The sequence below is a fragment of the Phalangium opilio genome, unplaced genomic scaffold (genome assembly GCF_054372755.1).
Source record: "Phalangium opilio isolate 3A_F unplaced genomic scaffold, DU_Popi_V2 ptg000041l_1, whole genome shotgun sequence".
NCBI classification, from domain to species: Eukaryota; Metazoa; Arthropoda; class Arachnida; order Opiliones; family Phalangiidae; genus Phalangium; species Phalangium opilio.
The window spans coordinates 7,023,046-7,050,511 of record NW_028324165.1 but is presented as its reverse complement, the minus strand read 5'-3'; the positions used below and the strand labels follow the sequence as shown (position 1 = coordinate 7,050,511).

General features: G+C 34.8%; 2 protein-coding genes across 3 annotated transcripts in view; both read right to left on the bottom strand.

Moving 5' to 3' along the window:
* Positions 1-1,192: 1,192 nt before the first annotated feature.
* Positions 1,193-27,466, bottom strand: part of LOC149679684 (protein FAM107B) — a 76,807-nt gene continuing 50,533 nt past the window's right edge. For both annotated transcript variants that reach the window (XM_089835539.1, XM_089835538.1), the window contains exons 3-5: positions 7,850-8,156; positions 5,853-6,006; positions 1,193-5,785 (exon numbers count right to left, since the gene is read on the bottom strand). In XM_089835539.1, the coding sequence (XP_089691665.1) occupies positions 5,672-5,785; positions 5,853-6,006; positions 7,850-8,139 (558 nt within the window). In that variant the 5' untranslated portion in view covers positions 8,140-8,156 and the 3' untranslated portion in view covers positions 1,193-5,671. The remainder of the gene's footprint in view (positions 5,786-5,852; positions 6,007-7,849; positions 8,157-27,466) is intronic.
* On the bottom strand, positions 22,557-25,695 carry LOC149679685 (uncharacterized). Its single transcript, XM_089835522.1, has 2 exons — positions 25,342-25,695; positions 22,557-25,272 (listed from the first exon to the last, which is right to left on the bottom strand). The coding sequence occupies exons 1-2, from the start codon at positions 25,592-25,594 to the stop codon at positions 24,092-24,094; spliced, it is 1,434 nt and encodes a 477-aa protein (XP_089691648.1). The 5' UTR covers positions 25,595-25,695; the 3' UTR covers positions 22,557-24,091.

Sequence of the window (27,466 nt, the reverse complement as noted above, 5' to 3'; positions counted from 1 at the left end):
AGGAAAAAAGGTGGAAACAATTAATGGACTATTCTTAAGTGGTAAACAAACATTATTCGAGGGAGTTTTTATAGAACCCACTATTTCCTGGTGGCCTGGACGTATAAAACCAGGAACGGTATAGAACTGAATTATATTTATCAGGGATTCATTTAATTTTAGAAGTAGGAATGGAGAACGGTTAGTATTTACTTCAGTCCGACTCATAGACCACCCAGTATAGAGCCCCTCCCTCCAACACGTAACGAAAAGTTTAAATTATCTTATTGGCTCACTTAAAGTACGTTTTGATGACGTTGCTGACGGGGACGGCGAAAAATACGTAATTCCTTTTTACCTCTATCTCTATGACCCGCCTCTTCTTTCATAACCCCCCCTCCCCGTCCCGTGGAAGGGGGTCCGGGACTTTGACGCGCGCCCAGATTACTCTGTTCTCCATTCCTACTTCTAAAATTAAATCTATCCCTGTTTTTTTTTAAATGTATACCCGACTCATAGACCACCCAGTATAGAGCCCCTCCCTCCAAAACGTAACGAAAAGTTGAAATTTTCTTATTGGCTCACTTAAAGTACGTTTTGATGACGTTGCTGACGGGGACGGCGAAAAATACGTAATTCCTTTTTACCTCTATCTCTATGACCCGCCTCTTCTTTCATACCCCCCCCTCCCCGTCCCGTGGAAGGGGGTCCGGGACTTTGACGCGTGCCCAGATTACCCTGTTCTCCATTCCTACTTCTAAAATTAAATCTATCCCTGCTAATACCAAGACGCGATATTTAGTTTCCTAGGAAGATTTAAGTTAAATCAACAACCTTCAAACGTTATGGGTTTATTTACAACTACACTTGACTTACCTGCATCATGGGATTTCTGAACCCAATGATCGTTTCATAGGCGGAGTCAGTTTGCTTGATCCTCTGGAGTGTCTATACTGAAAAGGACGGTGCTACAAATTAGAACAAATTAATTGGAATTATTTAAACTAAACAGATGTGACAGTCCATGCTTTTCATCCATTATTTTGTGACAAATATAAAGCCCACTAACTGCCATTTGACCAAGTTTCTTCAAAGGGATAATGGGACTCGACGTAATTGGAAAATGAAAGTCTGATCTTGGACAAAGGTCAAATTCCATGGAACTCCATTTCAATTAAAAATCAAATAAATAAATAAATAAATAAATACCAACTGTTTTTCGTGGTTTTATTATAAGCCTATCAGTTTTTACAATAACTTATCTTTTATTTATCTTTTTTTTTTCCAAAAACGAAAGGCGAAAACAAAAATTAGTATTTTTCTTTAACTAAATACTTAAATGATCGTTGATTAATTTAATTTTCTTTTCAAAAATTACTAATTAATTTTACACGAAAAATGGTTTCACAAAAATAGAGACCAAATATGTAAGTAGGTTTTTTTAATTAATTAATTAATTAGTGTTATTTTGGGGGAACGTGAGGTATCTTTTTTTTTCATACGAATAAATTTTAATTAATATTAGAATATTAATTACCTTTTTTTTCTTTAATTTAGAAATATTTACGTCGGGATATGTCGAAATTACAACGATATATTTTTTGTCGTGAACTACGCAATAAATACTTATAGTTTTTCTTTTCTTTTTGTTTGAACTGTTGCATGTGAAAATTAATTAATTTTTAAATACACATAATTAAAGGTATACTTAAACTTACCAAAAAGTTTTTTTTTTTTTTTTAATCGGAGATGTTATACCAATTAAAAATATTAAAAATTTTAATTTAAGAAAATTTTTAAATTATTTTGGCATAACACGTACGTAATGTCTTGGGCGAGTTAAAGTATCACTTTAAATTAAATTAAAATTAAATTAAATTTAATTAAAAATTAAATTTAATTTAGTTTAATTTAAATTTAATTTAATTTAAATTTAATTTAAATTAAATTAAAAATTAAATTAAAAATTAAATTAAAAATTTAATTAAAAATTTAATTAAAAATTAAATTAAATTTAATTAAATTAAATTAAGTAGACTGATGTCACGTTTAGCCTAGGCTTAACGATTTTATGGAAGCATCGCTTATTATTATCATTATCATTTTAACACTCACTGCCAAATATTAATTAAACTAATTACAAAAATACCTTACCTTGCATTCTGTGACGTCAATTCCTATTTTACATTTAACTTTAATTTTTTTTATTTATTTCTATGTCATTTTAATTAATTAAAATTAAATGTCGTTTAAGGAAAGGATCCTTTGTGGTATTCTGTACTGGTTTTTTATCATATATCACACGTTAAGTCATCTGGCAGTGCTGTAGAATTTGGGTTATATCGTTAATTGTTTTTTTCTCAAGGCAAGCTGTTATAGTTAATTAATAATCAAGTTAATAGGAAAAATTAGTTTCCTAGTTTACACAAGTTAACTTTAAAAGTTAATTATTAATTTAGGAAATTACGTAGTTTGAAATTGGGAAGAATAAAGTTTTTTTTCCATTTCCGTAAATTACACTTAGACAATCAATTATTCTAATTCAAGGGGTATTTGTTACTTAGTTTTTTAAACTAACGGTTAGATTGCGCGAGACCACAGTTAAGAATAAAATTTCTGCATCTTAGAAATTTGGTAATTAATCTGTTTCAATGTGTTAGAAAGCTTTAAGAATTAAAATTCTAGGTGTTAGAATGAGTAAGAATTATTCTTTCATAAATTGAAATGAGCGATTGCACGATACTTTCGCCTAGAATAAAATATCTGCATGTTAGAAGTTCGAAATAAGATCGGATTTCCATTAATGCATTGAAAGCTTTCTATCTAACTTTAAGAATTAAATTTCTAGGTATCAGAACCTTGGAAATATTCTTTAATTAATACAAGATACCTAATTAAGATCGCGTCAGACATTTCCAAAATTGGTTTCAAATTTCTCATATGTTTTTGGTTCCTTTCAGAACGAAAGTTCTAGGCGTCAGAACCAAAGTTCTAGGCGTCAGAACGATAAGTTCTAGGCGTCAGAACGATAAGTTCTAGGCGTCAGAACCAAAGTTCTAGGCGTCAGAACGATAAGTTCTAGGCGTCAGAACGATAAGTTCTAGGCGTCAGAACCAAAGTTCTAGGCGTCAAAACCCAAGTTCTAGGCGTCAAAACCCAAGTTCTAGGAATCTAGGTGTCAGAATGTAAGTTCTAGGCGTCAGAACGATAAGTTCTAGGCGTCAGAACCAAAGTTCTAGGCGTCAGAACCAAAGTTCTAGGCGTCAAAACCCAAGTTCTAGGAATCTAGGTGTCAGAATGTAAGTTCTAGGCTTCAGAACGAAAGTTCTAGGCGTCAGAACGAAAGTTCTAGGCGTCAGAACGAAAGTTCTAGGCGTCAGAACGAAAGTTCTGGGCGTCAGAACGAAAGTTCTGGGCGTCAGAACGAAAGTTCTAGGCGTCAGAACGAAAGTTCTAGGCGCCAGAACGAAAGTTCTGGGCGTCAGAACGAAAGTTCTGGGCGTCAGAACGAACGTTCTAGGCGTCAGAACTGCATGTTTCGTAGAGTTTTCAAAGTAAATACCTTACAGTCTCACGCAATCTACTCGTATGTAACAGAAAAATAATTTAGAGGAAAACTATCACAATATTTCATCTATCATCATGTTTATCGAAATTTACTAATAAAATATGAACTATTATTGTCAAATTTGTTTCTCTACCTGAAAAAAATACTGATTCTGCATTGCTTTTGAAAATTTATTTCTTAATATATCTCGTTTGATTTGAATTAATTTCTCATTTTAAATACGATTAAACTTTGAGCACGACAATTAAATGCTGAAAAACAAAGGCAAAACGAAATATATATATTTCTTCTAATTAACCTTACCTACATTGACGTAATTACATCATAAGGGGAAGTTTGTTTGTGTCTATTAATTAATTTTTCGTTTTAATATTCTTTAAAGAAAGAAATTTAAATCACACCGGATAAAGGTTTATCTTTTCATCCAAATCTGTCGATCATTTTCAATTTTTATTAATCATCATTCTGAGAATTAAAATTGTCAGAAAATAATTTCTTATGAAGTCAGATTGATAAAATGTTGTCAAAGACTGAAAATTTGTATACTAAAGTCATTTGTTAAATTCTAAATAAAGTTTTATACTAATAACGTGAGGGAAAAATCTTCAGCCAATCAGAGCATGATTGAAAAATGTTTGAAAAAAAATCTAGCCAATTATAGTAGGATTGAAAGTGTGGGGGAAAACCTCTAGCCAATCAGAGTAGGGTTCAAATGTGTGGGTAAAAACCTTAAGCCAATCAGAGTAGGGTTCAAAAGTGTGGGGGAAAACCTCTAGCCAATCAGAGTAGGGTTGAAAACTATGGGAAAAACTCTAGCCAATCAGAGTAGGGTTCAAAAGGATGGGGGAAAACCTCTAGCCAATCAGAGTAGGGTTGAAAACTATGGGAAAAACCTCTAGCCAATCAGAGTAGGGTTCGAAAGTGTGGGGGAAAACCTCTAGCCAATCAGAGTAGGGTTTGAAAGTGTGGGGGAAAACCTCTAGCCAATCAGAGTAGGGTTCGAAAGTGTGGGAAAACTTCAAGCCAATCATAGTAGGATTGAAAAGTATGTGAGAAAACCTCTAGCCAATCAGTGTAGGATTAAAAATTGTGACAAAAAACCTCTAGCCAATCAGAGTAGGGTTCAAAAACGTTGGGACAACCCTCAAGCCAATTAGAGTAGGGTTCAAAAACGTTGGGAAAACCTCAAGCCAATTAGAGTAGGGTTGAAAACTATGGGGAAAACCTCAAGCCAATCAGAGTAGGGTTGAAAACTATGGGGAAAACCTCAAGCCAATCAGAGTAGGGTTGAAAAGGATGGGAAAAAACTCTAGCCTATCAGAGTCGGAATCGTAAAGGGCGGTAAAAACCTATCCAATTAGAGCAGAGTATAATAATACCCTTTTCCAATTGGCTGGAAGTTTTCTACGTCGTATTTATAATAATAGAATTGTTCATGAAAAGAAAATACTTCAGTTACTTTAGAAATTAATTTAGACGTAATTTTATCAATCTAAATTAATAAAAAAATTATTTAACCAATAAATTCTCCATTCAAATCAGTTCCCACACTTGTAACTTAACTTCTCGATCAGAAGTCCGTCCGTCCGACTTACAATTAATTTTCCCATCTAAAAAATAAATTTTAAAGTAAACAAACCCTTATATACGTTAATTAGAATAATAATTATCCCACGGAAAAAATGTACACATTATTAACACGTATTTACAAGTTTCACGTCTTCGTCTCTAAATTACTCTCTCATTTAAAATGTCTCGTTGACGGTAAATTACATGATCCTACGAAATATTTACCATACCACAAAAAGTCTTGGGGTTGTTTTTTCATTTTCCCAAAATTAATTTTGAGAGTAATTTTAGGGTTTTTAATGTTAAATTTCTTTTCAAACGCGCTGAATTTTTTTATTGAATATTTGTTTGTTTGTTTAAAGCTAGCCGTGCGCGGTTTTTGTCTATAGGGGTTATTTGTTTGCTGAAAAAATATTTTTAAATAAAGTCGATGTATCGTTTGTATACGGCGTATAGTTTTTTTTTTTTTTTTTTTTTTTACAGTTTTACGGTATAGGGAGCGTTCATATTGTTAATTTGTGTTTTTATTTTTGGCACCTCGACACAAGGGAAGGGTTAGGATTCCGTATCAACTGGGAAGGTATTAGCTCGAACTCGAGCGTGGACGCGAAGAAATTCAGGTTGGTCGACTTCTTCCGGTTTTTTGGTGTTGTTGGTATCGCCTTCCAGCTGTTTACGAAAGTTAATTTAATAAGCTTTCTTTATTGCTAAATTAATTTTAAATCAATTTCTTTACCGTTTTAATTTTTGACGCTTGCTCCTCCAACCTCTTTTCAAAGGAACTCCGTTTGTTTAATTTTTCGCCTTCAATTTCTTTCTTTTTCTGTTCGTCTCGAATTTTTTCCATCACTTTTTGGAGTTCCGATTTTTGACCTAGAACACTTTTACCTCTGAAATAAATGAAAAGTCGTGTTAGCTCAAAAACTCAAACTTTGAAACAAACACCAGTTTTGTCTTATTTTAAACTAGCTGTTACCGCTCGCTTGTAATAATAACTTCCATCAAAATGTTATAAAGAATGAGTAGATTTTTACTGATGACTAATATTTTTGTAGCACCCTAGGAGCGAAGGCACTCGGCCTTGCCCGTCAGCCCGTCGGGACATTTTTTATTACTTTTCACGCGGCCATTATTCCATAAAGAAGGGTTTTTAAATTTCTGGCCGCCATTTAAAAAGATGACAAAAAAATCGAACCCGAAAGACCATTCAACCCGTCTATAGGTTAAAGGAAACCAGTGAACTAAATATTTGTGATATCGGTTGAAACGCGCGGACTTTGTTGCATAGAAGATTTTTTACATTTTTGGGAGCCATTTAAGATGGCGGCAGACTGGAAAAAAATCTTCCTTGGTGCGCGCCTACTACTTATGAGTAACGTTCCTGCAAATTTTCAGCCTTCTAGCACAAGCGGTTTGGGCTTGATTTATATTCAAGGGGCTGAATGACCCCCGATCGTTGTTTGTCCCATGGACCGAACAGTACATTCAACTAATACATGTGAAAAGCCTGCCATGAACATCCTCGAGAGGGAAGGGCTAATCACTCGGGCTTTAAAACACTACGTGTACTAATTAAGTACTGAAAAATGTAATACAGCGGGTACACCGATTAGTTCCCTTCACCTTCCGGCTTCCACTCGGTTAACTGTGGACCAGAGGATGAAGACTGTCCAATTTTGAAATACCTCACTTTGTGGACACTTACATATCCAATTATGATCGGATTTTGAAAGACAATTGGTGCAATTTACCGGCTCCATACACATCCATACAATTGTCCAATTCTTAACAACATGTTCTAAAATCTTGACATTTTGTAATCTATAACTTTCAGATAACGAAGCTCTAATTCTGAATACGAAGGAATCTTAACTACGCAACTTTGCAATGCAGTTTTGATAAAAATTATATTGATACGAATTTGGTTATGACAATTTCCATTTTTCACTTTTTATCACATTGTATTATCAATTGTTTGAGTATATGTTCTTAGTAACTTGACTATTCTGATTTGAATAACAAAATAACTTGGTGGTCAATATCAAAGTAGAAACGTTTTAAATTTGAAGGTAACAGAAGCTTATAACCGCAACAAATTTAGTATGAAACCTGAGACTAATTTGAATTTTAAAATCATTCGGAGATATTTCCTGGATGTTTCACTATGCAAATTGGTCTTATAATATATATAAAAAAGTCCTTGATTTAAGTAGAGCCAACAACATAAGTTTATAAGATATGTTACATGATAAGTATGACTCTTCCTATACGAGTTCGTAATGCTAGAGACTTACAACTCGAGATAACTAGTTCGAGAACGACAAGCGAGAATTGAAGTCCCACACGCGGTGGTTAATTTTACAAACTCCATCAAGAAGTGATACCTAGTTTATAAGGGAGAGGGCATAAATTCGCCTCCACATTTCTAACTTTATCTCCAGTCCAAACGTATAGTAGGTCCGGAGTTAATCCCCGCCGCCTCTAAATTACAACCAGCATCTCATAGGTTCTTGAAAACTCACGTCAGCGCGACGCGAGTGACGAAAATTACTTGTATTTTCCGACTGAGGAGAGGCGAAATAGCCCGGCCTCCTTTTACGTCCCAACCCCCCTTTTATTTTGAAAGGGGGACTGGGACTATGGCGCGCGAATACTTAGGCAGCATCTTATACCTTCTCCCTAATAAACTAGATATCGCTTCTTGCTTACGCCAATAAGTATCTATGTACTCACATTTTCTGATTGAACATAAGTTCCTTGTGCAGGTTCTGTCTTTCCTGTGAAGTTAAACAAGGGTTTCCAAGTTTCTTTGGGATAACTAAACCATCCTCAGTCAGTTGGACGGGGTTGCCGTTTGTACCAGCGGTCGTAGTCATGTTTGAAGAGTTGTTCTTCAAATTCAACTTGTGAAATTGTTGTTGCTGTTGACCGCGCTCGGCCTTACGCGAGGACCTCTGCTTGCGGCTCGACGAATTTTGACTATTTTCTTCTTCTGAGTCGCTGTAGTCAGGCTCTGGTATCATCGCTGGGTAATAAAGCTCTGCGAGAAAAAATTAAAAAAATAATAAACACAAATTATAATTAAGAACTAAGGACATATATTATCTAAATAATCTTTTTTTATTTTATTTTAAAGAATTGCATTGTGTAAGGTTTAATTGGGTACGTTGAAAAATGTCATTAATTATAGCTAATTGGCTAAGAAATATTAAATTTCATTAGAAAATGAAAAGCTAACAGATTTCGAAGGTCAAAAAATAATACCCTAATTAAATTTTGCCAGACCTCCCATATATATATTTATTTCTAAAATTAAAACTTTATTAAATTACAGTATAGAAGATAATAATTTGAAGTAATTAAAATATGTCACCAATGCGGATTCAAGTATAAATATGTTATCATTATATTTTGTGTTCAAATAATTTTTATATTATCAGGGATAGATTTAATTTTAGAAGTAGGAATGGAGAACAGAGTAATGTGGGCGCGCGTCTAAGTCCTGGACCCCCTTCCACGGGACGGGGGGGGGTATGAAAGAAGAGACGGGAGGGTCATAGCGACAAAGGTTAAAAGGAATTACGTATTTTTCGCCGTCCCCGTCAGCAACGTCATCAAAACGTAGGGTTTAAGTGAGCCAATAAGATAATTTAAACTTTTCGTTACGTGTTGGAGGGAAGGGCTCTATACTGGGTGGTCTATGAGTCGGACTGAAGTAAATACTAACCGTTCTCCATTCCTACTTCTAAGAGTAAATCTATCCCTGTTATTATATATAAAAAAAGGACTTTGATCCATGAGTTTTAATTTTAATAATATCAAATAGATAAAATATTATATTTTATATCAATTTCAATTTCATCTTAACTTGAAAAACCACAAACAATTTGAAACTTATAATTATAAACTTCTGTTTATATAGCAAAAGAGACACACTAAAAACACAAATATAAACATTTTTTTCCTAATTAGGGTTTATTTTAGTGATCTGGTAAATGTCAATTAAATTACGTCATGGAGAATCTGGAATTGTTAAATATAACCAGAAGTATATAATACTGCTCTTCGGGAGAAGTGTACCACCACAAAGCGGGAGGGGTAATTGTACCACGATTCTTCCCAATCCCAACATCAGGATTAACATTTATTATAGCAAGGCTACTAAACCGAATCACATACGCCATGTAAATAGTTCCCTCATCATTAAGTACTCTATTAGTGCTTAACTATTTGCTAACCAAGGCGCATGCATACGCTTGTGGTAATTAAATTTTTGTCCCACGTCAAGACAATCAAGGTTAGAAGGTTAATTGATTGCTGAGGATTTAGTAAACACCAAACAGTAATTTTAGAATTCACCCTAGCACGGTGTGATTGTTACCCATCTGAATTAAGTTTGATGAGCGGGAGAGCAAATGTTCAAAAAGGGGTCCCTCGCCTGGGAAGAATCATGTTACAAAACTAAAGTATTAAGAGAGGATACAGAGTGTCATCCTTCTTCTATTATCCCCTTCTGATTTTACATATATATTTTTAAAACACTAATAAATATCTTCTTACGAGACATGATGTGATGAACTTTTTTATGGTTTCCCCGAAGGTTTTCGAATTATTATGATTAGTAAGACGAAAGGCTACTAGGCCTAGCGCGAAAAACTTGTTCCACGTTTGGAAAAAACACTACGATCTGGTTTTAATAATTATCTTTCCAAGGTTCAAAAAACTTAAGCCTCAATTGTCAATATCTTATCGAAGTTTGTAGAGTTAAGTTTTCAAGAGAGCGCAAGCACACCCTAACCAAGAAGTGATATCTAGTTTATTAGGGAGAAGGTATAAATTCGCCTCCACATTTATAACTTTATCTCCAGTCCAAACGTATAGTAGGTCCGGAGTTAATCCCCGCCTCTAAATTACAACCAGCATCTCATTGGTTCTTGAAAACTCACGTCAGCGCAACGCGAATAACGAAAATTACAGTCATATTTTCCGACTGAGGAGAGTGTAGCGAAATAGCCTGCGGCCTTCTTTTACGTCCCCCCCCCTTGTATTTTGAAAGGGGGACTGGGACTATGGCGCGCGAATACTTAGGCATCTTAATCCATCTCCCTAATAAACTAGATATCGCTTCTTGCCCTAACTCAATAAATAAAGTATACGTGAAATTTCTTCTCCCAGCGTCTAAAAAGGGTATATGAGATATAAAATCAAATATTGCGAAACTAGATTCAAGTACCTATATATACAGGGTGTTTCTTATAAGTCTGGTGGCATAAATTAAGGGGGATGTTTGTTCTTTGGGAAATTATCGATTTTGAGTCGAAAATGTTCTATACTTTTATCGCCTCCATTTTGCCACAAGCTTAGGACACACTGTTTTCGAGTTAAGATTGACCCCTTACCTTAATTAAATTAGTGATCATTGTCTTAATCAGTTTCTTAATTAAATTTAAGGGGTAATCCGTAAAGTACTCCAACAACAATCTTAACTCGAAAACAGGATGTCCCTTGTGACAAACAAAATGGCGATAGAAGTTAACGACATTTTCGACACAAGATTGATTTCCCATAGAAATCCTTAGGTCCTAAAAGTACTGTTTTTTAACAAACTGTATATTTCATTTTATATAAATAATATACACACGGCCTAGCCCTATATTATAGATTAGATATTCTTGTTAATTTATAGTTAAGGAATAAAAAGAAAATAAGAATTTTAAATAATTTCATATTCGTGATTCCCAAAAAAATATGATTAAAAAACTGTATATAATCTAACAACACTCGCCAGGAATTTGCGAAATTCAAATTCTCAAATTCATTAAAATTTTAATCAAATTTCACGATTTAATTTAATAAACTCTAATTAAATTTAAAGGGATAGTTGCATTTTATTTTCGACTAAGGTACGATCCATTTAAAGTAAAAAAAAAATTGTGTGAGATTTAACAGACTACCTGACCAATACTTCATATTTCACGTGTTTGGAGTATATAATTCGAGGGGCTATTCACTCTCTAAAGCTCTGTACACTGATAACGCGATGCGTGTAATAATTTCAGACACCGTCAAGAATATATAAAGCTTTAAAGACCGCCAATAACACTTAGTGAGTAGTGACTAACTCCTCGGTCTAATCTCGAGGGATAATCAATTCAAGAGATGTTTGTACTAGTAAACTCGGGTAAACAAGTCTTGTTGTAAAACTTTAAAACCTCGCACAATAGCACAAGACGCAATCACTTATGGTACACACTTAAATCACAAATTAATCACCAAAGTAATTAACATACCATATTAACTTAATTGCAGATAATCAGTTAAAACAATCAATTGTAGTATAATTAGTAAACATCAAAAATCACATCACATCACCAATCTACGCAACGACAATAACCGAACCAAAATACAAAATTGTTTGCTTTTTTTGACTGAGTTATTTAAGTGTTTACTGACGCGTAACCTTCATAACAATGTCGCAATATAAAAAATTAGAAGTTAAAATTACGACAAATGACGTCAGAGGAAATAACGTGACAACTTCTAACTAACAAACGCTTCCTAAAAAGGATCCATAACCATTTTCCAATCTTCTTTCAAGAAAAAAATATATGAAATTATTTTGAATCACTATTATTATTATTTTGGGTTTTTTGAATTACATAATTTTTTTCCGCTATGGGTGCAATCATAAGTTTATAAGATATGTTCCATCCATAAGCTTGTCACTGGTTACAAACTGGAGCTTGTAATTTTGAAGTGAGTGACGTAGGTCATAGATTAGAGGTAAAGGGACGCCTGGTGAGGCACTGCTGTGAAAGGCTTAGTAATGCCAGGGATAGATTTAATTTTAGAAGTAGGAATGGAGAACAGAGCAATAATGTGGGCGCGCGTCAAAGTCCCGGACCCCCTCCCACGGGAGGGAGGGGTATGAAAGAAGAGGCGGGTCATAGCGACAGAGGTAAAAAAGAAACTGCATATTTTTCGCCGTCCCCATCAGCAACGTCATCAAAACGTAGTTTAAGTCAGCCAATAAGATAATATAAAATTTTCGTTACGTGTTGGAGGGAGGGGCTCTATACTAGGTTATGATTCGGACTGAAGTAAATACTAACCGTTCTCCATTCCTACTTCTAAAATTAAATCTATCCCTGATAATGCATACTAAATAGGAGCTAGATGGAAGTCCTGCAAAATTAATTAACCGAGTGTAGTACTTCAATTCTCGCTTCCGTCGTTCTCGAGTCGAATAGTTATCTCGAGCTGTAAGTCTCTATGCTAGAGCATTACGAATAGTATAGGTGATGTCATACTTATCATGTAACATTTATTATGAACTTATGGTGCAATGGAAAAAGAACTATACGTAACGGCAAATTTGACCCACAACCAGAGATACGGAATAATATCTAGTAAAAAAATACGTTGAATTTAAATTTAGCTGACAGTTAAAAAGGACCTTTTACCGTAACAATAAACCCTATTGTGTTACTATTTAATTTATTATTAAACACGTTTATTGTATTATTTTAGCTGAGAGAGAGCAAAAAAAGAATAAATAAATAAATAAAACGGAAACAGAATTTTTAGTTGAAAATTATGGAAAATGTTATGCAAAACCTCGTAACGATTTTCGGGTTAATAATTATGTAGGAAAATTGTGGTAATGGGCTTTTTTGAGTCGGAAATGTAATTTCTATGACATTTTGCTTCAGAGCTAGTGTTTTAGGGATAACCCCTTAATTAAATAAGCATCGTATTTCAGTTTCTTACTTATATTTAAGGGGTCATCCCTAAAACACTCCAATCATAACTTATAAAATATAATGATTTAATAATTTTTCTGTCCATTTATAGGTATGTTTGAGAGATGGAGACCGGGACACCCCGAGGGTATGTGAATCCAAAGACCTTAGATAGGGTTACAAAGTTACCAGTTCATATTGTTTGAAGTCATATCTGTTGCCTTCGACTTCGTTGTCCACAAACCCATCAAGGTGGTCAACAGACCAAACTATTTTATACCCTCGACGTTTAAAAAGGGTCTAAACGATAACCTGGGTTCATACGAAATGTCCCATCAAATTTCTCTAACAGGGTTGCCAGAAAATGATCAGTTTCAAATTCCCTGACTTCTCCAGGTTTTCCCTGACCTTTTTAGACCCACCTATCATTATTCTAAATACAATTAAGAAGGGGTGATAGAAGTAAACATACAGCAATTTATAAACACTTAACGTAAAACATGATTTTGGTGTCTGGTCAAACGTGATCTCGCTAAAACGGACCGTTTTAAACGTCATCCAGTTGGATGGTTGAACCGCTGATATTTTAGCAACTTTAACCAAATTTTGAAACTCCCTAACCTGTGGCAACGCTGAAAGGGATGCCTTCATCATTTGTCAGTAGCAGTTAATATGTTAAATTATGACTAAACTTAGCAAGCAACAAGTGAGTTTGAAGTGTTAGGACTGATAATAAATTTGTCCTGCGTGGTACGAGAAAGGGCGCCGCATCTTCCCAAGTTTATTAAAATTAACGCGTCCAATTTAAGCCTCTATAAATAACCTTTGACACCTAGAAAGGGGATCTCGAGTAAAATATAGCCTTTACACGTATTGCACTCTCTAATATGGGATGAACTGTATATATGGGTGGCGAAAACGGGTGGCTTCCTGTTTAAACGATGGTGGTGCTATAAGGTTTGGTGGCTGAAGTGTCTGCCTGCTTTTCCAAACTTCCTAATTTGTCCCGACTCTACATTTTTTTGAAGGAGATAATGGGGCCTATCGGGTTACTTACTCATGGATCATAATGTTGCTAGTAATATGAAGCTACACTCTTCTATGGCTTGATACACAGAAGTATTTTCACAATAAGTTATGCCATATACGCAAAAAGGCCTTTAGAATATATCAAATTTTCGAACCAGGCCTCGTTTGAAATATTTGATAGGGTTAGTCCCCCTATTATCGGACGCTCCTATTATCGGACACATTTTTAAAAAGTTGTTTATAAAACTGCCGGGGAAAAAAGGAACACTGTAAGTTACCTAGTTTTAAAGAGGGTGTCGAAATCTGTATGTTGCATGTAAAAACAGAGAAGGGGCTCGATGTCAGAGGAGGAAAGCGCGAACGAACCAGATATCCAATTTTTTTGATTAATTAAAACTAATTGAGGGGCCGGAAAAATTCTTCCCCCCATTTTTAAATCGTGTTTTGAGGTATATAAATAGAAGCCAACTATAAGTTATGTGTATGGCTGTAAAGCCCGAATCTTTTTCTATAAATTGCTACTTTAACAGTTAGTTCTAGGTTTCTTTACATGAAAATAAAACGCGAATCGTATCTAATGTAGAAAACCTATTATCGGACAGCTTTCAAACACGTTTTAAAGACAAATATTTAACGTAGGCTTACAATAAGAGAGGGATTGTAAATATTTAATGCTTAAAGCGGTTAGTGATGTTCATAATGGATCCAGAAGTGTCAGAGAAGTAACAATTTTCACGGGTCTTTTATTGTTAAAAAAAATTGGTATTCCAATTGAGGAACCATTGTCCGATACAGAGATCCCAGTGTCCGATAGCAAAGACCCACTGTCCGATTCTGAGGTCCCAGTGTCCGATAGCAAAGACCCACTGTCCGATTCTGAGATCCCAGTGTCCGATAGCGAAGACCCAATGTCCGATACTGAGATCACAGTGTCCGGGCTACAAAGACCCACTGTCCGATACTGAGATCCCAGTGTCCGGGCTACAAAGACCCACTGTCCGATTCTGAGATCCCAGTGTCCGAGTTGGATGTATAGGCGTCCGATAAATGGAACATGGGTGTCCGAATCAACATCCAAATAGCCGATAATAGGGTACGATACTTGCCGAATAAAATCCATGATTGGGACAACATTACATCGTTCTTTTGGAATTATTTCTATACCATTAGGTGCAGAAACGTTCAAAATATATATTTCATAAACTTTTCAAAGGTTTTCTGTGATTTCCTTACATTTAACCATAATTTTTTAAAATGTGTCCGATAATAGGGGGACTAACCCTAACTTCTTTTAATATTTTTATAATAAACTGACTTAGCTGAAACAAATCTGTTTTGGGAATCAAAAAAGTGTCGGGCTCTCATTTGCTCCACCAAGTTTGGGTTGAAGGATACAAAAATAGGTAATACTAGAATTGTTTTCCGTTAAACTGAAAGGCAATACAGGGTGTTTCTGAAAACAAGTCTGGTGGCATAAATTAAGGGGGATGTTTGTTCTTTGGGAAATCGATTTTGAGTCGAAAATGTTCCATACTTCTATCGCCTCCATTTTGTTCGCCACAAGGGACAAACTGTTTTCGAGTTAAGATTGGTCAAAGTATTTTACGGATGACCCCTGAAATTAAATTTAATTAAGAAACTGATTTAGACAATGATTTCTAATTTAATTAAGGGGTCATCCCTAAAACACCCATCAAATCATAACTCGAAAACAGTGGCCCTTAGTGCAAAATGGTGATACCCTGATAGAACATTTTCAACTCAAATTCGCCCAAAGAATATCCACCTTAATTTATGCCAGACATATAAAAAAACACCCTCGTTTAATTGGAAAGTTCATATAAAATTAATATTATTAATATTGGTACTATTAGTCTATCTACAATTTTAAAGAATATACAACGAGCATCATTAGTAAAAACGTTGATGTAAAATGCCTAGGCACGCTCCTCATATGGACAATCTCAAACTGTTAGTTGTCCTTATTTCAACAAAAACATTGCCATAGAAATCGTTCAATTTCTCACTGTTAACTAAAGCGGTTTCTCCATGAGCGTGGCATAAATACAGAAATCACAATAAGTATGACACTTTCCATTTTCGCAACACTGAGGTTTGTTCCCATATTATGGCTTTAAGGAGGAAGTTTGATTCCATGCCCATAGCACCCCGGAGTTTTTTTTTTTTTTGTTAAATTGTGACTTGATTTTATGGATTTGGACCGTTGTTTCGAGTAATAAAGTGAACATCAGCAAGATGGGGAAACTATACTTTAAATCCATCCATATTAGTCCTTAGTGTTAATATACATTGGCTCTCCCAATTCGATTTTACTCGAAAAGATAACCATTGTGCATGGTATTATATTTCGTGTCATACTTATTGTTGCTCGTGTTACTTTCGATGTCGGTGGTATGGGGGTTTCTTATTTCTTTGGCAAGGGCAATTAGGAGTTAGTTAGGGGCATCGTTTACACAATCCCACACAAGTTAAGACTCCATAGAGAAGAGGGAAACCGTTTTTACATAAACATTTATTCTTCGTTTCCAGATAACAGTTGATAAAATTGATAAATGTTTATTCAACCATGGATCTCACATTACGTTACCCTATATGGGGACAGGAAAATGGAAGTGTGATTGTATCAAGGGAGCCCAGCCTAAAAATTTAAGTTCCTTATAGGAAAGATATAATTTTTTTTCCCGGAATTATAGGATTTTATAGGAGAAAAAAATGGGGTTTTATGGGAAAATATAGGAATAAAAATGCATGAGCATATATTTATAATGCTATTTAGGCTTAAATTATGTAGAAATATCTCGAAAAAAAAATTAGATTTTACTTTGAAAATTTGGAGGAACTTAATTAAAATATAATATATAAAAATTCCTGAGCGAGCCTTTAAAGCAATTTCGGTGTCTAGTCAAATGTGATCTCGATACGTAAGAACCAATGAGATGCTGGCCGTAATTTAGAGGCGGGGATTAACTTCGGATCTAATAAACTAGATATCGCTTCTTGATAGAACAAGTTCAAAAATATAGGACTTTATAGGAATTATCGGACCGCTGGTCTCCCTGCCAATTTTGCACCACCGTAAACAAGTACGATACTAAGGAATACCGTTAGGGCAACCATGACATTTGACCCATTACTGAAACACTTTCAGGTTAAAATATAGGACCTTTCATGAAATTATATGACAACTGGGCTCCTTATAGTCCTCTTTCGAATTTAAGTCCTTGACTTCTCGATTCTACGGAGGCGGGAGTGTCGGTCTTATGGTCCTTTATGTTTAGTTTAGTTTTTTTTTCTTTTAGGACTAACAGTTACTAGTCCTCTGACAGTTCCAAGTTATTCTTTATAAACGGACGGAATAAGGTCTATAATTAGATTGGAAGTACGGACGGATTTTCGGGGGTGACTTAATTTATGGGTACTGGGTGTATTATCAACGATTATTTCAAAGAATTGTCCCGGTTGGTCATTATTAAAGCTTAATTTACTCTCTTTTTTATCTCATCCTCTCTTCTGTGGGATGTGGGTATATAAAATGCTTAATTGTGGATTAGGTTTAATAATAGGGGTACTTAATTGAAGGAGAAAGAACAGTAATTTTTCAAAATTTGGTTCACGTTGTTCTAGTTTACAACTTAATCGAGTTTATAGTTCCGAACTAGAAGGCAGTACAGAATAGGCTCAAGATTAAGAGCCAAACGCCAGAACAGATATCGGCTCAAAATTAAAGGAAAGGTTTAACTAACATAACATTACACCAGGGCTAGATTTAATTTTAGAAGTAGGAATGGAGAACAGTTAGTATTTACTTCAGTCCGACTCATAGACCACCCAGTATAGAGCCCCTCCCTCCAACACGTAACGAAAAGTTTAAATTATCTTATTGGCTCACTTAAACAACGTTTTGATGACGTTGCTGACGGGGACGGCTAAAAATACGTAATTCCTTTTTACCTCTGTCGCTATGACCCGCCTCTTCTTTCATACCCCTCCGTCCCGTGGAAGGGGGTCCGGGACTTTGACGCGCGCCCACACTACTCTGTTCTCCATTCCTACTTCTAAAATTAAATCTATAACTGTTACAACATGATCGAGTTTATAATTGAGAGCCAAAAGCCATAAGATAATCAGCTCAAAATATAGAATCCGTTCAGAATTACTCGCACCCAAACCTACAGAATTGAGTTTACACCCAAAATCAGTTCAATTATTACGCTTATAACGAAAAAAAAAGAGCTCAAAATATTCGAACCTAGCTCCGAAACAAAGCCACAACGTCATTTTCTAGGTTGATATTATCTAAGAAAAAACAAGACGGCCCAAGGGCTCGTAATAGTAGCCATATCGTACGAGTGAATAGCCCCTCTATACCCTACCCTAATGAGTGGATAACCCCTCTATACCTTACCCTAATGAGTGAATAGCGCTATCTTTTACAATGCTTAAATGATTTACCGTGCATAAAATCAGAGTGAATAGCCCCTCGATTCCCCACTCTAAACAGTGATTAAATTATAACCGTATAAATTTACTTATGCTGTAATTCTAATATTCCGGCGAATCGAAGAACAGATAGTTTTTAGTGATAATCCCCTCGATGAGTTTACAACATAGACTTATGCCGATGCACACTTATCGCATCTTATAAATTTCTAACAAAGACTTATGCCCAGAAACTTTTGAAAGAGAAAGTTTAGTTATAGTGATTACGCATTTTAGTGATTATCCCCTCGAATTACCTTTAGCAATGCTAAAATGATCAAACGCATAACGCTCATTTAACACTATGTTAGCTCTATCTAAACCCACATTTGAATTAACCGCCAAAACGTTCCAGTCAAATATATGATAGATGACGATAGCTACCGAACGAGAACGAAACACATGAGGAGCGCGGTAGAAAAATCGTTATCTATTTAATTAGCACATACATAAAACGAAAATAAATATAAAAACCCCAAACATACAAATTCATAAGTATCCGAAACCACAGATAAAAATTCAAAAGTTTCCGACCCCACAGATTAAGAGGTACCCACCCCATATCACCCCGACATTTTAGAGATAAAAATAAATAATAAAAAACTCGGAGTTTGTATCAAGTCTCTATGGTTTAGTGGTTAGAACGTTTGTCTACTACTCCAGCGACCCGGGTTCGATTCCCGGGTCTTACCTGAAAATTTTTTAATTATAATTAAATCTCTAACCGAGCCCAGTAACCCCTATTAGTGGGTTGTGGTAATATAAAGTTCCTTTTAAGCTAAAATCTGACGATAACGAAGCGACAACCCCGGCCACTACTACTACTACTACTACTACTACTACGGACGGACGGCTCGGGTCAAACTAAGAGCCTATCGTATACTACGATATGGCTAAAAATATATTTTGCATCTCGCATTACTTCCGCATGAGCTGAAACGTTAGGGCCCTTAGAGACAAGCTGATTTAGCTGATCTTCATCGCGCTATATGACCATCAAAACAGTCAGAAAATTTGAATATATACAACCAGAAGGGGATAATAGAAAAAGAAGGATGACACTCTGTATCCTCTTAATACTCCAGTTATGTAACATGATTCTTCCCAGACGAGGGAGGCCTTTTTGAATATTTTCTCTCCCGCTCATCAAACTTAATTCAGTTGGGTAGTTATCGCACCGTGCTAGGGTGAATTCTAAAATTACTGTTTAGGATTTACTAGATCCTCAGCAATCAATCAACCCACAAACCTTGATTGTCTTGACGTGGGACAAAAATTTATTTACCACAAGCTCATACATGCAACTTGGCAAATAGTTAAGCGCTAATAGAGTAATGATGAGGGAACTATTTATCGCGTATCCTTGCTCCAAATGTAAAATGGTGTTGGGAAGAATCACGCTACCATCACCCAGTTTAGCGGTAGTACACTTTCCTCGAAGAGAAGTATTACAACATACTTCTAATTCAACCATATGAGACGTACAACCCAACGCAATAATCTCTTCCTGGTAACCATGACAACCATCTTTTCGAGACTAGACGCTAAAATTTTGGCGCCAAAATTTCGCGCGCGAGCCCCTTTGCTTTCCCCTTTGTCAATTCACGGCACGTGCTACGTATTTATCGAGTACTTTTATGAGAAGAGCTCTTACCAGTTTTCGGTTACCTTTTTTTTTAGCCCCGAAGTACAAGTTTTTATTATCTTGATAGAGAGACCTTGCTCTTCTTTACGGTCAACCTTACATCCAAGGACGTGATTGTGTCTATGATCACGAGTTGGGCACAGAGAGATAAAAGTCTAAGCCAGTTAGGTTTGTCTCTTTCAATAAGGTTGTATATAAATCAAGTTACCTAGACCCAAGAAGTGATATCTAGTTTATTAGGGAGAAATTATAAATTCGCCCCCACATTTCCAGCTTTATCTCCAGTCCAAACGTATAGTAGGTCCGGAGTTAATCCCCGCCGCCTCTAAATTACAACCAGCATCTCATTGGTTCTTGAAAACTCACGTCAGCGCGACGCCAATGAGAACGAAAATTACGTATTTTCCGACTGAGGAGAGGCGAAATAGCCCGGCCTCCTTTTACGTCCCCCTTGTATTTTGAAAGGGGGACTGGGACTATGGCGCGCGAATACTTACGCATCTTACACCTTCTCCCTAGTAAACTAGATATCGCTTCTTGGCTGTATATAAATCAAGTTACCGAGAGCAAAATAACGTAGCGAAAAACGAAAAGAAAAATTTTAAAACAGACAATTTTGGGGGTAACGAAGTAAGGATCAAATTTCGTCACTAAACAAAAATTGTTATTTTCATGGAAAATGAACAGTGAAGACCGAAAACAAGTTGTTTGTTCATAAATTTCGTAACGCTTGAAATAAGCATTATTAGTTAGTAAACAAATTCTGAATTAGAAAATAATTAAAATCTGTATGAACTTTGACTTCAATTACAAAATTCCCTCACTTCCTCCTGACATTTCGAGCTCATTTTCAAACTTAAATCCGACATTTCAAGCTTAACTATTTTCAAATTAAGCCTACCTCACAATTCAGAGTTTAAAACAAAATAATTCCTTGAGCTTTTAAAAGTGATATCAAATTTCGAATCCTGAGGTTTCGTTTAAAAACTTAAAACTTCTTCGGCCTTTTTGATCAATCATTTCACTGAGTATTTTTTGAACATAAATAAAAACCACATTTTTCAATTTTTAAAAAATGTGCCTTAGGAGATTTCAACCCTATTTTTTTCTTGGCAATCTATCAGTAAGAGGTCACCGGGGTCAATAAAATGCTTTCGGTTGGGAATTGACCCCTACTTCATCCCCAAAGCTAAGTTATCTAGGCCTAGAAAAAAAAATAAGAAAAATATCTTTCAAAAACAGTCACGGATGAACTGCAAAGTTTAAACCCTTTAGAAAACTTGCAACTTTTTGAATTGAGCGAAATATTTTTTTTATATCATATACTTTAAGATTTATTTATTTAGTTTATATCACGCGAAAGGTCGCTTAAAATAATTTTCTTAAAAGGTATACTTAAAATCACGGTTGTTTATTGCTATATTTTCATATTCAAGTCCTCCTGTAACGTTTTTACTACAAATTAACACCTTTATATTCCAAATATTTGCCTATTTTTTTCATTTATTTTCAAATTTACTAACTTTAAAATAGCATTATCAAATTCCTTGAAATTTTCATGACATTTTAGTCCTATTTCAACATTCCGAAAGATCTCAAAGACATTTTTTAGTCTTATTTTCAAATTCGCGAACATTAACTTTTCATTTTAGTCTTATTTTCAAATTCGCGAGCATTAACTTTTCATTTTAGTCTTATTTTCAAATACCCGAACATTTCCCTGACATTTTAGTCCTATTTCAAATTTAGATATAAAATTAGATATCCATTTTCAAATATTTCAACTACCCCCACCCCCAAAGAACAATCCTCCATAATTTCAGAACATATTTTCATCGTTTCTGACGTTTGTATCAAACGAAACCTTTGCAAATACTTACAATCTCTTAAAACAACAATCACTTAAGTATTCCTTGAAAACTTTCTACGTTATGTAATATTTTTTAAACTTTATAACATTTATTTTTTCCCCCTTTTAGATTTGGTTAGTTCTCCCGGCTTCTGAGGTGTTTTCTTTGCTCGAAAGAAAAACATTTTCAAATAAATAAATCGGTTTTTTTTTTCTTATTCAAGAAAGGGTTAATGAGACGTGACCAAATGCATTTTTCAACCGGAGAAAGTACTTCAATAAAAGCCATGGATTGCGCGTTTTAAAAACGTATATTTCGCGATATAAACTTTTAATTTCACTTAATTATAAAATAAAACATTCCTTATCAGCAGAAGTGGTTGGATTAGATTGAAAATAAAAATTATTTTAGAAATACGAACAATAAACTACCAAGGCTCGGTCATAAGTGCTATAACAATAATAAGTATGACCAAGAAATGATATCTAGTTTTATAGGGAGAAGGTTTAAATTCGCCGCATTTCTAGCTTTATCTCCAGTCCAAACGTAGTCTCTCCGGAGTTAATTCGAAATCGCCACCGAATATAGGGGGCGCGTCGACTCCACAAAATGGCGGCTGAAAAGGGGGTTAGTGATACCGAAATGGATACGAGCGAACAGGTTTTAAGTTTGGATAAGTATTATGTATCGCTTTTTTCAATTTTATCCTATGTCGAATTCAAAAATGGAGACCACAAACGCTGTTTAGTAGAAGGAGAAGAAGTGTTTAAAAATAAACATATCATATGCTGTGGTATTCAGAGTCGAGACGACAAAGGCTTAAGTATAGTGGGTCTATGTTTGAAGTCTAGTGATTTACAGTGTGCTCAGCCACATCAGTTATCTTGCAAATTAAAGGAAGATTCAAACTTTGAAATATCCTGTACATGTAAGGCTGGTTTAAGTTCTAAATGTAAACATTGCATTGCGTTACTCATACTATTGAACCGAGAAGGAGTTTCTTCGCTTGAGGATCTCAGTTGTACAGATATGAAACAACAATGGGGAAAACTAAAAGACTCTGGCAAGAATATGTATAAGCCCATACCAGTTGAACATTTTTGCCATTTTAAAAAGATAGAAGCAGTGCATAAGAAACCTACGGAGGAGATAAACACTCTTATACAAAAGAAACTGTTGGCCAGCGCCCCAAAGTCTGCTCTCGCTCTCCACAAAAAAGGTAGAGCTCGGAATATTTCAAACCTTTCCTTGGACTTCCCTTGTTCCGACATTTTAACTAAAAATACAAACCAAGCTGAAGCTCTGAATAGAGTTTTAAATGTTTCACAGAGTGAAGATGTCTTGATTGCTCATTCAACGACTGAAAACCAATATTTAACATCGCAACTATGGAACTTAGAACTAGCTAGATTGGATGAGAAGTGTAGAGATTGGTTTAATGCTCACGTTAGAGTAACTAAAGAGCGAGCCATAGAGCTTTGTAAAGAAACGGCACTTCAAGGTGATGACGAAGAAAGTAAGACCTGGCTTTGGGAACGTAAAAGACGAATAACAGGATCAGTATGCTATGCTCTATTCACTTACGTAGAGAGAACTGAAGGTGCTTGGAAAATGAAAATAGAAAAGCATTTAAAATCATATAATTTTAAGGGAAATAAAAACACAGAATATGGTAAGAAAACTGAAAAACTGGCTACCAAGCGGTATAAAGAAGTTTATGGGCATGATTTGAAATCATTCGGAACAGTGATAAATGCAATCGCTCCCTGGTTAGCTTTTAGCCCTGACGGTGTAATTTTTGAAAATCAAAAACCTTCAATCTTGCTTGAAGTAAAATGCCCTGTTGAAGGAGAAAATGTTTCATCCGCAGAACTGGTAGAAATGAAAAAAATTAGTTTTCTAGTAAAAACTGAGAAAGGCTACGATTTAAAAAAAAAGCACAAATATTATGGCCAAGTTCAATTAGGAATGGCAGTTTTAAACTTAAATCAGACTCATTTTGTTGTTTACAGCAAAAAAAGTAATGATTTTTTAAATATTGTTGTACATGCAGATCTTAAATTTATCTCAAATTTAATTGAAAAACTAAAATTTGTATATTTTACGCATTTACTCCCTCGCTTAGTTAGTTAAAATGCCCTTTTTTTTTGGCAAAAGCTAAAAATAAATAAATTGTTTACTGATTGTAATGAGTATTTTATTTCTGTAATTAAAATCTTGAATCGCCAAGAATAGGTGCCGACAAATTAACAATCCCAACTGCAATAATTTTCATTTCATTAACATAACAGATCATATCCCACTCCATCTTTTCTGAAAACATGGCAAACAATTTAAATCGCTGAATTGCTCTTTCGACATGAACCCTGGCTTTAGCAATTTCTACATTTCTTGTAGCTTCTTTTGCTGAAAGTTGTTTTTTATTTTTTAGAAAGGGTGGTCTAATTAGATCAATGCCTTTATCCGCGCACTCTTCTTCTATGTAAAAACCTTTATCTACCATTACTGCGTCAACATATGGGGTGAGTTTGTCGAGAACTTTACTCTCGATAGTTATATGTTTATCGGAGGCTCTTCCACCATAGGGTTTGCTCACGTAAGTTATTAGTCCAGCTGGGGACACACCAACTAGAAGTTTTATGGTATGCGTTCCCTTGTAATGAGAGTAGGTCAAAATTCTACATTTTAGACACCTTGGCCTCTCAATTGGTGTTTCAGTACAATCAAGCACAATAACAACATTTTTGAACTTTTGAAAACATTGAGGCATGTTTTCTACTATTTCTTCTTTAGCTGGGAAAACAATTGCAGTTTGCAAAACGTCGGCTAAGACAAAAACTGCCTTACGAAAATATCTGCGACAGCTAGTTTCAGAAATTCTGAGCATTGTTGACAAAACACCGTACGAAATATTGAGTTTTATCTTCATTAGAACGAGCAGCACAATACCCTCCACTGGTATTAATGTTTGAAAATTTAATATCAATTTTGTTGATTCCACAATTGCAAAAAATGTTTCAAAAGTAGCCACTCCGGATAGACGATTAATATCTTTATCATTTTTTATGGAATTTAAAATACTGTAGCTTTCCAGTGTGTAAGTGTTAACTTGAACCGTTGCGTCTTTCTTTTCCGGAATACGATTCAATTCCAGAACCTCCGTTTCTTCTAACATTTCTTCGTGGGTTTCTAAGAGAAATGTTTCTTCTTTATGCTCTGTTAAATCATCAGTTCCAGCTTTTGCTGTTATATTCCTTGCTTCAACTCTCTTGGCTCTTTCTGCCCTTCTTTTCAAATGATTCTCTGTAAATTGTTTTTGGTGGGATGTTGTGGGTAAATTTTGAGATGGAACAACTCCGAGTTTCAATCTACGTGTCTTAGCTGGGACATCTAATATAAACAAGTTATAAATTAAGTATCTGCTAGGCTTAGTTAATATAAAAGGAAAACTATAAATACCTGGCAAGAAATAATCATTGCGATTAAAATGCAGGCTACAAACAATCATTGAATTGGAAATTGGCTTTCCAATTCTCAAAATGTTCTTCCAAGAGTTTCTAAGTTTCGGGTTTTTTGGGAACAAATGCAAACTTAACCCAGGAATGCACTTATTAAGCGACGAATTACATTGAGGTACGCAGCAAAATTTTTTACTTATTTTCGGCATAATTAACTCAAATGGTTTAATTATATTCAACAGTTCTACTATCATTAACAACTAACAACCTTAAAGTCCAAGGCCCAAAATCAACAACCCCCTTTTCGACAGTTCCCCTCACTACCGCGTGGTGGCGGGTCATGTAGTGGCGATTGCGAATCTCTTTGGTCAGTCTATCTGGCAGTTTTTTTCTAAGTTTAATGAAAATAGGAATTGTAGATATTAAATGAATCCCCTCAACTTAAGACGAGAGAAATGTGACGTAATTAAGGTCAGAGTTCATTGGGGCGTTAAAATCGTCTCGACACAAAAACTCTCATAAAATTTGACCTCGTAAAAGTCAAGTACTGGTCGTGGTTTTATACCTTGAATGTTTAATCTTAGGCCTAATATACTCAAAAGAAAAGCTGAGGATGGAATATTTTTAGTTTTTTTCAAATTTTCCTACTGCTAAAGAAATAAAATATAGGATGGGGCATGGACTTTAATTGCAAAGAGGACTAGCAAGACAAATTTTTTTTTTCGACTCTAGTGCATTGACGTTAGGGGTAAAAAATAAGTTCATTTACTTCCCCCCGGCATGCCTACCTTTAACCAGTTATTGCTTTGAAATTTTTAGTGACCTTGATATACCAGAAATAATTCTTATACTAATTTGTTACGTCCTCGCCTTGTGTCTAGCGATTTTTTGAAATTAAATTTAGAATGACTTTGAAATGCTGAGTTACTGACTGCCTTTAAACAGTAATATCTTTGATATAAATTTCGAGTGACCTTGATATACCATAAAAAAACAAAACCTCTTTTTTTAAGTACTCTCCACGCGCCTAGCTTTAAATTGTGACGTGTGAAATTTAATTTAGAATGAACTTGATATACTGACGGTGATCTCTTTCAAAATTTATTTCGAGTGACCTTGATATACTTTAAAAATACATGCTAATTTTTACGTCCCTTCCACGCGCCTAGCTTTAAACCGTGACGTTTGAAATTAAATATAGAATAACTGTTGATTTACTTGTTGTTTTTGCTCTTGAGCAAAGCTTGAATGCGCTCTACCTGTTTCCCGTCCCTTGTAGGGTTTGTAAGGTCCATTGATAGATTCGCCAAGGCAGAGAGATTACTATCTAGTAGCAATTCCAACTGTAATATTTTTTTTCCATCTTTTTTGTCGAGACGGAATCAAGTTTTCCCTGAATTTATAACAAGGTTCCACAATTCTGTCGGGTTTATTGTTTGTGTAATTTTCGTCTGTCTAGCGTTTGACAATAAGCCTAGTGCTCATTAAGTTCGCAACTTTGATTAGATTGATGTAAATGATATCATAGTAAGTGGGGTAAGTCATTCTTTGAATTTGAAGGTTTAATTAAGAAATTAAAATCACTTGAAATAATTTTCCACGAAAAACTCATGGAAATTTCATGGAAAAGTTTTGTTTGAGTACGAAACCAAGTTAAATTTTGCTAGAAAAAATCTACAAAATTAACTAGATTATTAACGTATTTTGTGACAATATTTAGCCACAATAATTGTCACAGACATAAAACGTTTCCATGAGTTTTCCCGAAAATATATTGAAAAACTCATGGAAAAGATTTGTTTAATTTCGAAAACAAATCAAATTTTGCTAGAAACGTTTTTACAAAAATTAACTAGATTAAGAATATTATCATATTTTGTTTTGACAATTATATATTTATTTCCCGAAAATTTCTTGAAAAACTCGTGGAAATTTCACGTAAAATGTTTTCGTAATAAAAGAAGTTAACTTTTGTAAGAAACAATTTCCAAAATCAAGTAGAAAATTAACCTATTTTGTTTTTGACGATTATTGTCACAAACTTCATTTATTTACAAGTAAATTCGAATATTAAAATTAACTTTACTTTTCATTTCAATATAATAATAATAATAATAATGAATGAA